At 38.5% G+C, this 15,183-nt stretch overlaps 1 protein-coding gene across 1 annotated transcript in view; it reads right to left on the bottom strand.

Annotated features, from left to right (window-relative positions):
- FMN1 (formin 1) overlaps positions 1-12,588 on the bottom strand; it is a 123,782-nt gene extending 111,194 nt beyond the window's left edge. The window contains exons 1-2 of the mRNA XM_059473848.1: positions 10,427-12,588; positions 8,240-8,357 (exon numbers count right to left, since the gene is read on the bottom strand). Of these exons, the coding sequence (XP_059329831.1) occupies positions 8,240-8,357; positions 10,427-11,818 (1,510 nt within the window). The 5' untranslated portion in view covers positions 11,819-12,588. The remainder of the gene's footprint in view (positions 1-8,239; positions 8,358-10,426) is intronic.
- Between the last annotated feature and the right edge of the window lie 2,595 nt (positions 12,589-15,183).

The following is a 15,183-nucleotide window of genomic DNA, read 5'->3' as shown; positions in this document are numbered from 1 at the left end:
TGTTTTGGACAACCTACATAATCAAAATGCCTATGTATGTTCAGTTTTATCATCACACAAAGCAACAACAGTGTTTATAAATGTACTCAATACATGTTCATGAAAATCTTATAACACTGAGTGTGCTGCATTCTTCACCAACATTTCTAAAAGAAAAGATACAAGCATTCACTGGTCAATCTGGTGACATGAAAATTCAATCTACAACCCCAGAAATACTGGATAGGGTGGGTCACAAGTTTCAAAGGGAAATTTTCACTCTTCAAAATTGTTGCAAAAAGCAAATACACACATTCAAATATTATTCAGTATTATACTACTGTGTTCACAACTGTGCAATGCAAGAATTACCTTTTCTTCTTTGGCAATAAAAGAACTAACCTACTTGAATAATTTTAAATAAAATCTTACATGAAAACCTTTCCCACAGAAATCTCCATAACTCACATTTCAAGTAGATGGGTTACTCCTCAAAATTTACACAGCCATTTAGGAAACTTCTCTACCATAATCTCAAAACTTCATGTAAAAAGCATAAGCTTTGAAGTTAAATGAACTATATAGCCACTTCTGGTCAGTACACTCATTTTTGTAAAAAGCCATACATATTAAACTTGGTGTGTGTAAACATGCAAAATAATGTTAACACAATTTAAAGGTAATTAGAGAACAAAAGCTAGAAAACTTGAGTGCAATCTACCTTTCTTGAGTTGTACCACACCCTGCAGTATAAAGAAAATCATTAACTTATAATTGTACAGATTCATTAAATTTCAGAATAGTGAGGGTTTCTCAATGTTTTCTCCCTTGGTAGCCCTTGGTCCCACTTTCAATACTCCCCTTTACTACAGCATTTGTTTCCTCCTTTATCTCTCCATGTAGTTCTCATCTTTAACCACCGGGTGTCAGAAGGGAATCTACTCACCACAGCTACACTTGTTAAATTACTTTTCATTTATTTTTACAGATGTATTGATACAACTTTCCAGGCTCTCCCAGGCTACAGTCATAAAACAGCAGCAGATTTTCAGGCTTTTGTTTCAATAAAAATACACACAAGAAACTTTCAAAATCTAAGTTGTTCCGTCTTGGACTGGTTTTTATAAAGCATAGCCGCATTTAAGCATCCTTTTATAACTAGGAAATTAAAATTTATTTATGCTCAAAGAAATTTAAAAAATTACCTATTTTTTAGGGATAGAAGATCAGATAAAATAATACTGCATGTTGTTTGAAAGATTCTAATCCTCCTTCCCTCAGCCCCATTCTATCTACTCCTACCCATCTTCTCTTCTTTAGTTACAGTAAAATTGAACTGTTTTACAGACCCATAATTCCTAACACGTAAGGATGCCAAATCCACAGAGTGGAAAATGAGCAGATATCCTTCACCTGAGCTTAATTTTGGTTTTGGTTTTGGTTTTTTTTTGTTTCATTTTTAAGATAAGGAAGAACCCTCCAAACCTAAAATTTCAAAAATTCTCAGTACTGTAAAGATTCCAGTATGGTGAAAATATGGCAGACATGAGGAAAGGAAACAAATGAAGAGGGACTTGTGAAAAATAAACAGTCCAAAACAAGCCAATAGTCCAGTATCCAAATACGGTCCAAATATTTAAATAATACAAACACCAGAGTAAGCCTACCACAGGACCTGAAGTATCTTAACAATAGCCACTGAATTCCCCAAGAATAATAGAACTGAATCCACAAAAAAACAGTTTCCTATGGAAAAACAGCACCCCCTTTATGGTCTGTGATGGGAAGGAGGAAAATAGTTACTCCTCTTTCTGATTGCAAAGCAGTATAAAGCACTATTCAAAAGCAGTCACCTGAGTAACTTATCTGCCTGACCACTGCTCAGCTGTGAGGGGTTACAGTTACAGCTCATTTACCTGATAGCAGAGATGAATAGTTTCGCTTGTCATTTCACCCTCCCAGAAAGGCAACACTACAGGTACTGCTGCTGGGGACATTCAACACGAATTCTTTCTCAATAAACATCCTGCTTCATTTTTACAAAACCAATCTATTACAGGATCATGTTCACCAATGCAATATGGTAAACAAGTAACTCTTTTAACAGCACACATGAGGAACAGATTTATTGCAGAGTATATGTCTGTGCCATAGCAGAGGGAGCAAATCTGGCAGGGCTGATATTGAATTTATCTGAAAAAAAATCCAAACAGCAGTTTTAAATGCAGGTGCAAATTTTCAGAAAGCATCACAACAAGCAAACAGTGAGACTGAAGAACAGGAAAGGGAATTCAGTAAAACTCAGAGGCATTTCTTTTACACAAAGGGCTTCATATATTTCAAAATAGAACCATGGAAATAAAATACAAAGTCATTCTTCTTGTGTACACAATGGCTCTTTCACTGTGTTTCAATTATATAACAAGAATCATCTCGTAAAACCCTGTGACTTTTGGGTCTTGGCAAAACTGGATTGCTCAGGTGCATAGTACAGTCTATATCTCAAAATTAAAACAACAGTAAAAGAAATAATTCACACAATTTGCCTTCATTATATTCAGGCAAGAGATTAATCTTCTCACTAGGAAAATATTAAACTTAGAAATCAGTTTTCTGATCCAAGTGGACTAAAGCTGTTCTGTAGGTGAATCTCAAGCATGCTTGTATCCGTGGCTACACATGTATGTCTATCCAGACATGGCTCTGGATTCTGTAAAACCTGTCCTTGTTAGGCACCTGCTGCAAAACATGCACCCAGACTCTAAAACAATAGGTCTCCTAAAATTACTACATTTCTACAGAGAGTATGCATAAAAAAAATAAAGCAACGATTTTTATTGAAAAACTGGAGCATAACTCTTCTTCCCTCTCACCTCGAAAAAATATAATCCTCAGTGTATGGGAAGGCATGGGCATATTATCCCATGGCCTTAGGTAGAGTTACCATTCTGGAACTGTGTGGCTGGTCTGGGCTTTGTTTTTTAGATTTAAGTTTGAAAAGTCAATATTCTTTCCTATTCTGCATCTCTATCTAATGCTAAGAGCCTATAAACAGAAAAGGAATTTAATTTGACTTGAAAAATAGGTCAGAATTCTTATCCTAATTTTACGGATGGATAAACTGTAACTTGGAAAGGTTCCCAAAAGTTTCCTGAAGCCATTTCAGAAAGTAGTAAAAAAGACTGAAAATTGTACACAAATGCCTTAACAACAAAAATTCATCTTCCACAGGTGCCTATATTGTTGTTCCTGTCTCAAGAGACACAGTATGAATGACTGTCAGCTGAGGTGGGGAGGGAAAAGTAAAGGGTATTTTTGTTGCTTGATTGTTTTGGAGCACGGTTTTTTTGTTAGTATTTTTGAAGTAAATCTTAGCCAATACCTTCTGAATCCATCAAATCATAGCTTTAGCTATCATAAGTAAGGGGAAAAAATGTCATTGTTACTCTAGAATACCATATGGTTGCCAAAATCTGGCTTGTAATAAAACCCTCAGCTTCTCAAAAACACACACGTGTATCTGTCTGATCATGAAACACTGAATTACATGCACCTGTCATGCTACACAATAATAATGCAGTAAAGTGTAGTAAAATAATTTACAAAAACTTTATGCACTCTAAGGTCATATCAAATTGATCAGTGAATCAACCACAAAAGCACTACCTTGAAGCAATGCAAAATATCCTGTTTGCTATACTACTGCTTGATCTAATTCCCTATAGTAAAATTTATAACAGAATCCCAGAACTAACAGCACACTGAAATGAAATAAACCTAAATTACTATTTATTTTTTTTTACCTAGGATGAAACCAACTGTTGGTAGCCACTGTTACAACTTTCTTCAGGACACTTGACATCAAACATTGTCTTTCTCTCAAAGACAAATTGTTCAAGGCCACAAAGGAAGCCTATGTAAAAGGAAGATAAGAAATCATGCTCTTATCTCTCATCCTTTTGTTCCAACCCTTATATCTCTCTCTCACATAAGCTGGTTATTCCCTACATTTGGGGCATATGGCCCTACATCATGGCCATACAGTGATTTTCTTGCTGGGAACTAAGAGTACAGGGGATCAAGGATTTGATTTATTCAAGACTTAGCATTAATCCTCTGCCACTATTTTGTTTTCATTCACTGTTTACCCAGGTATTTTTTGTCTAATAAGACCTTTATCAGGCACCTCCTGATTTTCTAATTTACCTTGAAATTGTGCTTACATCCTCACAGACTGTTCTAGAAATTGCGGCACCATGGAGACAGAATTACCTCACTGCAGTTTTAAAGATGATGGACAGACAGACTGTGAGAAAATTTGTTTTTTAAATGTTTTCAATTTGAATTTAAAATAAAACACTGAATGAAAAAAATGAAAAAACCTCACTAAATTAATTGATTTTCCAAATGGCTTTTTAAACATTTTCGCCCACAGGAATGTCAAATACTTCTCTCTCTCATTACTTTTTACATTTCTGTTTTGCTGAGCAAAAGACTAAACTCCCTCTGTTGTATATAAGAGAACTAGTTTGATCCTGAAGACTAAAATGGTATTATTAATAGGAATAACAGAATCTGTACATCTATGCCACCTTAATGTGGAGACTGTTCTTCAAACATAAGTAGTTTCAGGAGCTGCAGAACCCATGCCTGAACTCCTTTTCTGGAACACGTGTTTGCAAGTGCTGACCAAGTCGTACACAGTAGCTGAGACATTCATTATACGTGGATTCAATGTGATGCAGTATCACAGATCAATTTCTTCAGTATAGACATGAATTTGTCTCCTCTGTCTGGCTAGATATTTTCACCACACATAATGGCTGACTTATCTACCCTTCTGTCAGAGTTAATGGTTAAAAATGGGGGAAGTCTCTCCAAGAATTGTGGAGGAAAAGCAAAAAAAAAACCTTAAAATGAAGGCAGAGGAACAGAAATTTAAGAACATAAATATATTCACAGGAATGTCTTTGATGGAAATTATTTCCATGGAATAACTATAACCTTAAGTACCCTTTTTCTAGTCTTCCAGGACATAAATGTAGTACAGACTTTCTGGACTTCAGCTATTTTAGACACACTTCAAAGAAGTTCCAGTTTCTCTAGAGAACCATGCAAGCAGCTTGTGCTAATTACAGAGAGCCAGTTGACAACACAGCCACTTGCTCTAGGAAAACACATGCATTAAAGAATTAGGAAAACATAAATAAAACCAAAATATTGCAACATCATCCATTCAATTCAAAATTAACAACTCAAGATTCGGATACTGCAGGAGACAATATTATAACTGCACAAGCAGTTACCAAATGCATGAAAAAAACTCATGCTCAGTTTTATCCCTAACTTCTTTCACTTCTAATACTCCCAACAGACCTAGTCAGCCTCACACACGTGCTCCTTGTTATGTCCCTTTGCTTTTCAGTTCCTTTCCCACACATCAAGCCAGACTATGAGCCTCAGGAGGGAGTTAGCCACTCCTCCAAGCTGCTCTGAGTCATTGTGATGTCTGCTGCATAGGCCAAATTAAGCCTGAATTTCTTGCTTCCACTAGGCAACAAGGACAATGAGGAAAAACATGACAAGGAGGAGAGAAAAGATCAAAAAGACAGGAATACTCTCCCTCAATATCCCTACCTTCCCATCATAGTTGTCATAGTGCATGGTGATGAAGAAAGTAAAACAAAGACACAGTGTAGAATTGCAAAAAAAGATTACTGCATTCCAACTTTCAAGTTTTCAGTCTTAAATTCTATTTTATCATGACAAATGAAAAAAACCAAATATGCTACCTCATAATATATGTATATATTTGTGTACCATGTCAGAAGTACAAAGATGAATGTTGACAAATTTATCTTTGGATACGAACATATATTTTGTCTAAGCCTAAAATAAAGCTGTGCTAAATAAATACTTACCTCATAATTAATTCTCTTATCATTGTTTTCATATACATTCCTATTGTTTTGGTAAATGAAACCCTTAAGCACAGAAATTAAAGCACTAACAGGAATTATTGATTGAAAGTTAATAACACAATTTTTGAACTCTGAGATCAAGAATTTTCATTTCATCTCAGTAGTCAGGACAAGACACTGAGGTAAGAAATAGGGTTTTTGGTTTAGATGAGCCAATTTCAATAATTCAGATGATTAACTTGCATTATAGCCTATTTTTAAGAAGATCACTTCTAATGTATTGGTGGCTGGAAGGGAATTTTGGATGCAAAGGGGCATGAGGGGAAATGCCAGCATACGCATGCACTTTAAAGGTACCTATTACTATCAGAGAGAAGATTGAGAATTTAGAAGTTTTGCTGTATTGCCACATTCATATTCATAAAAAACCCCACAAAACCCAGCAATAAGACCAGCATTGAATACTAACCCTATTCCTGTAACTCTATCACTACGACTCATGAACATCACCTTGCTCCACTTGTAGGAGACTCTATAATTTCATTTTTGTGCACAATGCTTTAGAACAGTGGCACAAGTCCTCAGATCAACCAACCTAAGTGATCCATCATGTGCAACTTACAACTGCTTTCTGGGCATCCCTAAGTAGCTGAAAGAAACCAACCAGCCAATCTCTGCAGCACACCTAGAACTTCACTGCAGACTCAACATAGCCTTAACATGCAAACACAGTCTTTGCCTATTTCCTTTAAAAGCACTGCTTACATCTCATCCCAGCTGAATCACCAGCGGTTTGTTTTCATTCAAATCCCTCTGCCAGACGCCGGAGCAACTAATGAACTACAGAATCTGGTCTTTAAAAATTTGACTTAGCAAACAAACCATCAACATGTTGATGACACTACCACCCAAAATATCACAGTAACAAGAGTAACAATTTACATGGGCTCTAAGCCAGTCTGCCTTTCCTATTCAAATTTCAAGAAAGCATGACCTAATTCCTGTACAAACAGTAGAATCTGGAGCTTTTGTTAATTCAGTTTTCTTTATTCAAGCATATGTTTCGCCACAGATTATTACAGTCATTAGACGGAAAAATTTTATTTGGGTAAAATAAAATATGGCAAGCATATAGCCTATAATAAAAATCTAAGAGTAACATCAACTTGCTAACAGCTGAATACCTGTCCTGGTCATCTAAGTAATAGACTCCCAAATTCAGACCAATCAGATGAACCATAAATTTAATTCTATCTATTTAATTTAATTCTATATATTAGAACCATGTTGCTTCTGTCAAGCCAAGTTTTCTCAATCTTCCAAGAACTTTTACACTTCCATTATTATTCCCACATTACAATAAAGAAAGATTAATGCAGAGAAAACTGAAAAAAGAGGGAGAACAACTAAACAACAAAAAGCAGTAGACAGAACAAATAGTACTGTTTCTCAAATACATCAGATAGATATCCACTGGAATTAGAAAGAACCACACAGCATTACCCTGAACAATTTCTCACAGCAAAATGGTATAAAAGTTTTTTTTTTAGTTCCACTTAATAGTTTCTAGGTAGTATTTTCTAAAATCTCCAGGTACCTGAAAAAGAGATGGCCTATTGGCTTTCACTTTAATATTTCAGAGTATTCCTCAGTTTATGGTTAATGTCTGAATATCAAGGACTTCCTGTTTTACATTCAAGAATATAAATTTGAACCAGAGTTCTGGTGGGTAAAATAATCACTTTCTCCCTTGTAAGTATGTTATGTAAATATCTAAATAACAAAAAAAACGCAAGAAATATTTTTCTGTGAAAAGCTTATCTGATAATTAGCATTGCACTTTGGACATAACCTTTCATACACTTGCATAGGACAATATATGTGGCTACCACAGAAGTGGCCCAGCTGGATATGAGCACTCCTTTGTTCATACACATGCTGCAATAATGGTGTTTTCATTCTGGACAGTACCTGAAGAAAATCTGCAGCCAGACCAGAGTTCAGCAGGTGGCTGCCCCCTGCACCCAGGCATCAGAAAAGGCAGTCACTCAACTACTATCACCAATCTGTCACTCATTTGAAAAAAATACCACTAGAAATTTACCAAGAAAACCCACTTCCTTCCTCACGAATTTATACAGGCAATTTTGTACAATATTCAGCCATTCACATTTAAAAATCAGATGCAGAATTAACAAATAGCAGTAAACCACACATAAGAAACATAAGGTCTGTTTCTCCAGATAAGAAAATACTGTGACTTATCACCATCTCTGTACAAAACAAGATTAAAAATGTCAGAAACTAATTTCTGCAAATGCTTCACCACTTTGTTTTACCTGCTTCTGTGTACTTCAATCCTACTTTTACTTCTTCGTGATTTGCTTTTGGTGGCGGCCAGACAGTCTGGAGTCTCCCAGGTGTCTTGTCATCTTGCTCTGAGGGACTCAGGTCAGGCTGTTAAAATTACACAAGAAAAAATTAAACTCTGCAGTATCAATTGATTCCAAACAGCAACTACCATGCTCAGCTCTACATGTGCTCCAGAAAGATTATTTGTCTCATTCTACTGATTGAAACAGTGCTCAGTTGGTTGGAAGGGACACGAATAAATCAGTGTAGAAAAATATTTTTGAGGAGGAAAGTAGTATAATGCATGTGATATGCAGTGATTTGTTGAAACTGTTCACATCACTGTGGAGAGCTGTCTATCCTTTTGTGAACCACAGAGGTGGTCACGAACACTAGGGTTTTTTCCTATATCTTCCTTCCAGAGTTAAATATTCCATAGTGTGCTCCTCTTACAAGTAAATATTAGAGCAATTCACCTAAGACATCATTTGACAATATAATTTTCTGGAAGCAGAGCTAGTTTATGAAATTCCTGCCCCACCCCCTGCAGATTGCTCAGTCCACATACCAGGTAATACTGCCACATCAAAGTAATGCTGCAGCTGTTAATGGGACTGCACTGTCAACTGGAATGCTAAAATAACTCTTTAAATGGGGAAGGGGTGGAGGGGGAATGACCCACTAAAGAAGCACTCTTTTAGAGGGATTTTCTGGGTGGTTTTTTATATCTCCAATATTTCTGTAATCTGATTTTCAACATGCTACTACAAGTAATTGCATAGACACAACTGCAACAACAGTGCAACCCTGTAGGAAAATGGCCTCATAAATGGCCCACAGGAGCAAGGGCAAGGAAAGGCTAGACCCCTAGGCTCTGGCTTTGCCCTGGGAAAATACACATTTGCACTAGAGCAGACATTAAGCAGACATTTATAAAAGCCACTCCTGCTGACTGCTGTGCCTCCTCCCTCACTGTGTGTGATGACAGCTTCCCAAATAGGTTTGCTGAGAGCCACAGGAACGCTGACGCCAGCACAGCCACTGGTGTAAGCAGGAAGGAGCAAGCCAGGGATGGGAAGGGCACACTCAGACTGCCCTTGCTGTACATTCCACAGCCAATGAATACCTGTTTTCTCCTCCCCACAGGTAATTTACTACAAACTGGTATTATCAGTTTACCCAAGTGTTGACCAGGATTTTTACATGTTTTTTTTTTTAATATTATGTAAGAATTAAAATTTGAAAGAGAGTATAACCAACCCAGAAAACTAACATGTAGCTTCAGATTTAAGGTACAATCCTGAAAATATAATCCTTCAAGCAATTCCCCCTTCAGCCAACAAGAATCTCCTGGGCTGATTACATCTCCCAGAGATGTGGCTGTAAGAACTTTGGGTTGGGGGAATGCCAACCCAAAGGTTACTCATTTAATTAAAGAGTTCAAATCATATTCAAAGCCATTTATGATTGTATGAAAACTTTGCATTGATTTTTTTTTCTGTAATAACTACATCTCCATATGCCTAAGAGCATTAACCTTGCAAACACTTATATTAATCAAAAACTTGAGTTGTCTAATTGAAATCACTAAGTTACACCCGGATAAGGTTAAATGCTTACCAATATTTGAAAAGCCAAACATGTGCATGTAAACAAGACAAAAAAACCCTTCGTGTTCCATGTCTTGAGCTGAAAATCACCCATAACTTCTTGTAACAACTCTTATCATACAATTATTCCCACAGGTAAAATGAAATACTACTTATAAAAATAAAATACTCAATGAATAAAAACAGAGCGAGATTCAGAAACTCTTAAAAAATATTACAGTAAATATCTGCAGCATCAAAATGATTTAAAGCCATAATTAACATATGGAGAACTGCCATGTAGAGATCTTTTAATATCAGAAACTGATTGTTAAGTTCTCACTTCTAATTGAGAGACTTTTACTGTTGTCATCAGTTGTGGCTGAATTCTGCTTCAACTGCAGATGATCAAAAATTCTGACAAATTAGCCCCAAGACTTCCTTGGCTGGGAATCCAAAATTTGAGATTTCCAAAAGAGAAGCAATTCTGACATTTTGACCTTAAGTCCCCACCAATAATATTTAAACAAGAATATTTAATCCTTCTACTTCCAGATCTTAGGAAAAAAAAGTAATTCAACCTACAGATTTGTCTGATGGTCCATCCCCAGGTTTTGATTTTGACCTTTCAAATACAGCTTTCAAGGACTCTTTTTCATTTCTCATTTTGCGTTTCAGGGCTTCCAGCTCTGAAGGATCTGCAGTTGTTTCTTTCTTGGGAGGTCGCGTGAATAAGGCTTTAAAGGCATCCAGTGCAGATTCAGCAGGGCTTGATTTTATCTCCTCAGAGGGAAATCGTGGTTCTCTTTTGCTGGAGGCTTTGTTCTCTTGAGCTTCATCACTGTCCTCGGTCTCCCCAGATCCCTCAGCAGAGTCCTCAGTTCTATCTTCATTCTTGGAGACGTCTATGTTTAACAAGTGCGAGAGTTGTTCTAGAAAAGTGGGATTTGCTTTAGGTTCAGATGATTTTTTTTTAATGGTCAAACCTGATGCAATATTGGATTTCTTAACAGGCTGTCGTAATTTAAGCAGAGCTAAATCATTCTCCCTTGGTTTAATTTCTGTAACAATTTCCCCATCTTCTGTGGTTAGTCCCTTTTTTCTGACACGTAGTCCACTGAAGAAAGCAGGCAGCTGGAAAGTCTTTTCAGCCAGTGCTGTTTTTTGGAGTGATATATTATCAACGGAAGGTCTTTGTTCTTCATCTGAAAGTTCTTGAGGACATTCTCCTGTAGCAAGCAAATGAGTGAATTGCTCATCCATTAACATTTTGTCTTTTCCATTGGAGTCATACTGTAGAATACCATCCAGCTCTTTTGGGAGCTGGTTAGAGAATGGTGGATGTAATTCAATGTCGTCTGTATCCACAGTGTCATCACTGTTGCTGTGCCCTTCTGATTCTGACTCTTCCTTATTTTGATTGCTGTTGTCCAAGGCCTCAGCAGACAAAGCAGCATTTTTTAGCCCATATTTGCTCGCATTGTTCTCATCGGTGTCTAGGTCCTTATTCTCCGTGTCCGATTCTGTGTCACTTGTTGTATGAACCAAAGTACCTTGTACGAGAATAACATCCTTGTCATCATTGTCAGATTCAGACAAAGAAGGCTCAACAAACCTCAAATGCTGAAGAAGTAATTCATTTTGGTCAGCTAAGTCGAGCTCCAGGCCTGCCTGCATGCCAGACATTGGGTCAGCCTGGTCACTGGTACTATCCACGCTGTGCTGATTTTCTGAGTCCTCATTACATCCATTATCATTCCTCTCATGCCAGGTGTTAGCGTGAGTATTTATATTGCTGTGTAAAGGTTGAAATGCTTTAAGCACTGTTTCTTCTGTAGGAGCTGTAGATTCAAGCTTAGTTGTAAGTCCAAACAGTGTTTTCACAGAAAATGTAGTGAGTGGGTTAGAGTCGCTTTCTGCTGCGTTCTTCACGTCTAAAAGCTGACTACAGTCAGGCATCCCATTATGTTCTTCCATGCTGTGTGAAGTAGAGAATAGGTTCGCTCGCAGCAGTGCTGCTGACTGCTGAGCCAACACTTACTGCGCGCATTCAGGCTGCCGGCGGGCCGGCTGCCGGCGCTGCAACAGGCGGCCCGGCCCGGCCCGGCCCGCGCAGGCCGCCGGCCTCCCGCGCTCCCGGCCGGGCCGCCCCGCCGCTCCTTCCGCCGTCGGGGCTCCCGCTCCGCCAAGGGAGCAGCACAACGACCCTCCGTAAAAATCAGTCCTCGGCGGCGTCTGGAGCTTGTTCGCTCGCGCGAGAGAGGTCTGTCCCAGCACTAACCTCGGCTGGAGCCCGGCCGGCGGTCCCTCGGTGCTCCGCACCCCGACGGGCTGCGCGCCCCCGGCAGCTACAGCAGCCGTCCCGCCGGGCCGAGCGCGCCGCCGCTGCTCCTTACTTCCTTGTCCCGGTGCGCCAGCGCTGGGTGGTTTTCAGCAGAAAATTCCTGACGGATTCCTTTGCATAGTCTTTCCACTAGGACAAAGAACTTCTTTTGTAAATCCATAATCACCAAAAAATGTCAAATGGAAACCCGAGCTAAGGACTCTGAAGCTTCCTGTGCCCCCTCCTGAAGCCTTTGGAGAGCCCCCAGTGCCCGGCCGGGCAGAGCCAACTCGAGTGAGCGCCCTTGAAGCAGAGGAAAGTAGGAAAAAAAGAGACTCTCTTCCGATTTGCTGGAGGTTTCATCTGGAATGCAGATTTCAGCCTCCAGGGCCATGAACAAAAACCAACGAGACTGGTTTCATGTTACCACTGTCCTTGCCCTGCACAGCTCCTGCTGAGAGGTGCACGCAGGTACTTATCAGAGGCTGCGGCCGCGCCCAGGGACCGGGAGCGCCGGGCGGCGGGAGAGCGGCCAGCGCCCGGCAGGGCCAAATTAACTGTTTAGGAATCGGACAGCCCTGTCCATCCACGGCACCAGCCTTGGGTGGGTCCGAACCACAACAATCTCTGCTGACATGTTCTGTGATGATTTTCACAGACTTTACTGCTCTATGTGTAAGATTTGTTTAGTTGAAACGAACAAGAACATTTGAAATGTACAAAACTGTCTAACTCAACGTTGACTGAAACTACCAGGGATACTATGTATTTTTTAATCAATAGAGATGGAGAAAGTATATAGAAAATACTCTGAAGCACTGTTGATATTCAGAAAGTCAGTAACATTTGGAGCAGGTTTCCATCACAAGTCTCCAGTTTCGCTACTTTTTTTTATTTACCCAAGTTAAAGGGTAGTTCTACAGTTATACATTTAGCTGTGATGAGTAATCTTAAGCAAGCAACATGGGGAAAGCTGTCCTTCGCAGGGAAATTAGCTACAGATCACATTGCTGTATGTGATTACCAAAAAACATTTACTAAAATGCTGAATATTGCAGCCAACAAGCAACAACAAAGTATCCCAACACATTTAGCTTTTGGTTTACTGTTTAAAAATGTAGACTGTACAAATAACATTTGTCAACAGCAAAAGCAAAAGCCATTGGTATCTCCTGCAGGAACAAGGTTTCCTGAAAATCAGATTGTAATACTAAGGGCTTGGATGAAGCTTACAGACACCTTTTCAATTAGAGGGTTGCATGCATACCAATAGACAAAGGGCATTGAAATCATTCCCATCTTTATCTGTGATTTCAAAAGGAGCAATGTCTTCTGCCCTGTTGCCTGGCATTGCCTTAGCAAGCTCTGGACTTGCTTCTCCACTATGCTTAATCATCAGGTGCCAAGGTCAGAAACAACTGACAGGCTCCCCTGGTTTCTAGGCTTAATATCACAAAATTAAGCTCTACGTAAAGAAAGAGACAGAGTCCTTACCACCCCCTATGCCAACCTATTCTTAAAATTCCAGGACTTATAAACAGGTGGAAGGAAGCTACCACAACACTGGTGACTTTCCCCAAGACAAAATTTCTTCAAGGCAAATCTAAAGCAATTCTATATTCCTTTTAATGGCAAAATAAATGGGGCAAAGTGACAATACTGGGCCAAAATTTTCTACATTTAAATGCACATCTGTTTCTATGTTCAACTACATGATTAATTGTTCATTGTTCTGATAAATTGTATGGTTATGTCTTGCTTATTTATTTATGTGCCCCTGCTTATTTGGGGTCATAATACCTTTTAATGATTCAGATTATGCCAAAATATTTATTCATCTGTTTATATTAACAATAGCCCATACTTAGAATAAAACTTCCCTGTAATAAAAAAGGGTCACCAAGCTGTAACAATCCTATGAGTAGAAGGTTGATGATTACAGCCACTATTTAAGGTTTTAATGGACTTATAAAAAGTTTTGTTTAAAAGTGGACTTAAAACAGGAATCTCAAACTTTATGTCCAAACAGCATCCCAACAAAATAGAGCAGGATCAAATTAGAAGTGAAAAGAAGGGTGCTTTTAGTGTAAAGCTTAAGTAACACAATATATTGAGGTGCTAGAAATCTCAGAGTTGAACAGTGAATAATTAAAATTCCAGAAGCTGAAATATACTCTATATAACCAAAGGTAATCTCACAAACCTGCAGAAAATACTGCTTTATGTGTACCTCTTTTTGTAGTAAACTCTAGGAAGTGTGGGGAAACTTTCAAGCTTTTTGAGCTCCAGGATTAACAAGGAAACTCATCTCCACATATATGCCTGCAGAAATACTCAAAACCTGAAAGTCATTGTGATGAATGAGTCAGCCAGTCTCTGAAATTCACCACACAGTCCATAAACTCCCAGCCTAAAATATGGCTTTTGTAGAGACCTTCTTCCTGCATTTTGATGATCAGCCCAGTGGAGAGCCTTTTGAGGGACTGAATAGCTGACAATGAAATACATATTGGTTACCTACTCAAGAGTGTTTCTGAGTAAAATACCTACATCAGTATGTGGCCTTATAAATTCTGATATTAAAAAGAGGTAGTCATTGTGATGTAAAATGAGATGGAGTCAGTTTGTTGGTAGAAGTGTTTTAATGCTGGGTGGATCTATCTCATAAGGAAGGTCTGAACAGGCTGTAACACTGCATCTAAAGGAACAACTTCAAAATCTTTAGAAAAAATCAGTTATAATTATGTTACAAGCCTCTTTACTTAATAAAACTGACAACTCTGTGGTGCCTCAGAAAAGCCCTTAAAACCTGTCATAGCAACTTTCAAGGCAGTCGATGCACTAATTATACTAAAGGACAACCATTCCTTACAGTTTAAAGCACATTTAACAGTCCACACCCTTTTTGACCTACATTTCATCACAGACAGAAGTCACACCCACAACACACTCTAGTTCTGTTCTTGAGGTGTCTAAAAGCTCACCTGGAGTAGGTTTTAAAACTGGCTTTGAAGAAAAC

Source organism: Ammospiza nelsoni, chromosome 6 (assembly GCF_027579445.1).
Source record: "Ammospiza nelsoni isolate bAmmNel1 chromosome 6, bAmmNel1.pri, whole genome shotgun sequence".
Classification (NCBI taxonomy): Eukaryota; Metazoa; Chordata; class Aves; order Passeriformes; family Passerellidae; genus Ammospiza; species Ammospiza nelsoni.
Note: the sequence above shows the minus strand (reverse complement) of the source record. Positions and strands in the feature narration are given on the sequence as shown.